The sequence below is a fragment of the Capsicum annuum genome, unplaced genomic scaffold (genome assembly GCF_002878395.1).
Source record: "Capsicum annuum cultivar UCD-10X-F1 unplaced genomic scaffold, UCD10Xv1.1 ctg26675, whole genome shotgun sequence".
Classification (NCBI taxonomy): Eukaryota; Viridiplantae; Streptophyta; class Magnoliopsida; order Solanales; family Solanaceae; genus Capsicum; species Capsicum annuum.
In genome coordinates, this window is record NW_025832979.1 from 587 (window position 1) to 2556 (window position 1970).

The 1970-nt window shown below is 35.0% G+C and overlaps 1 protein-coding gene across 1 annotated transcript; it reads right to left on the minus strand.

Annotated features, from left to right (window-relative positions):
* Nucleotides 1-1491: 1491 nt before the first annotated feature.
* Nucleotides 1492-1945, minus strand: LOC124890897. Its single transcript, XM_047402752.1, has one exon. It carries the CDS (start codon nucleotides 1853-1855, stop codon nucleotides 1508-1510), a length of 348 nt encoding a protein of 115 aa, XP_047258708.1. The 5' UTR covers nucleotides 1856-1945; the 3' UTR covers nucleotides 1492-1507.
* Between the last annotated feature and the right edge of the window lie 25 nt (nucleotides 1946-1970).

Consider the following 1970-nt stretch of genomic DNA (forward strand, 5'->3'; position numbering starts at 1 on the left):
TAAAAAATAATAAAATCTATTTAAAACTAAAAAAATACAAAATAAGTTAATTAGCTAGTCTTAGGAATATGATTAAGAAATATTAATATCACAACATTCTTTATTAAAAGTTGAAAGAAGAAAACAAATATAATTTAGAAAAAATTCTTTCTTTTTTTTCTAAAAATAAATAAACAAATAAATAAACAATAAAATAAAAACTTATTTAAAATGTGACTCTATTTTTGTAATTTTCAAAATTTTTAACAAACCTCAAAAATAAGATAAATTTAAAATGTCTAAAAATAAAAAAAAATTAATTGAACATTAAAATGGTATAAAAACATTAGGTTTGGGTCAAAAATTAGGTGTTTACACTAGCCTCATTGTAGCTCAATCAAGTTCTGCTTCAAGTCTATATTCGGAAGCATGCCAGGACATTGTTTTAAAGGACTCTAGTAGATTTATTGGGAGTAATGCAACTAAGCTTGCTGAGTGATGTCACTTTACTCGTTCATATAAAGATGATATTGTTCTGAGTAAAGTGGCATGGGTAATTGCTCTCTGTTGGCTGCTTTGCCTGTGATCTATGCCAAATCCTTGTGTTTGTGGCTTCAAAATCTTGCATTTCAATCTTGTTATTGTTTTTGTTTGATTTGGCTTGGGAGCTTGATGAAATTTAAGGATATAGTATAAGCTTATTGCTTAAGTCTACAGCTTCTAATGAACTCGAGAAGGGATTCAAACACGTAGTAAATCAACATGGTCAAGTTACGGTGTTCTCTTAGCTAGTTAGACTATTTAACTAAAGATGAACAGATCATGAACGATATCATCTAATTTATTTGTGATGTGTATCTATCTTCAATGGTGAACTCAGGTTCAAGGAGGCTGATCGAGGGGACCGGCATTTTGATCTTCCTTTATAGCGGGAGGTTTCTTTTATATCAAGAGCGTGTCAGGGAAGCCAGTGGAGTTCCCTGAATCCCTAGGATCACTGTGTCAGCAGATCTCCAGATGCCTGTGTAACGAGAGCTTATAGTGAAGCTGCCTCCACTCGGGACCTCATTCTTCTGCAATTCATGTTATGGATTAGCATCACTCTCCAGGTCAGCTATTTATCCGTCTAACTTCAGTGTGAAAATGCATACGTAACTCACAAAGTAAGATTTGGTGTGAGATTGAGAAATAGATTTTACGTCGGATGAGGAGAACAAAGAAGAAACACTTCATCTGACTGTATAGAGAGGTTTCCTTCATTTGATTTACGAGGCCAATTATGCAGAGAACGAATGTAATCAACGAGCTATGAGTTTCATCTTCTTCAAGACCACTCTAGTTTTAAGACTACCATTTCGACGAATATTTTGGGCTTTCGGTGAATTAGATACACACAACATTTTATATGGAGAGAGATATGAAATTGGTGTATACTCATTCACTTGAAATTTGTATATTTCTAGCACAACTACAAAACTGCCTATATACAATTTACAGTTACAGTGTTTGGAATATAACAGCTGACACATTAGCAGGAGGAAATATTTAAGAGCGAGCTTCTAGATCTAATCAGACGCCTAAATATTACTTCCAATCCATCTTCAAACCTGTCAAGGTAAGCCTCGAAAGTTTCCAGCCTTGTTTCCAAGCTCATGTTTTCTTCTTGGCATTCAGATTCTATTCTTTCTTTATGTACCAATCTTGAAAGCAATGACCATCTTGATGGCTTAGGCTTCAAAAGTGGAACACGCAAGAAGGACGAGAGCATTTGGAAAGTTGAAAGGCATACTGCATTAGCTTCTTTTAGTGCTCTAATCACAGATACTGTATCTTGATCTGCATCTAGCAAGGCCGGCACTGCAGTCTCTTGATCCATTTGCTTCAGGGTCGAGACTGATCTTTTGGCGTCCCTCTTGATCTTCTTGCTGAAAGAGGTAAATCTTTCAACGTTGTCATCTGTAGTTGAATCTCCTTTTCTCCTTCTGAGAGAT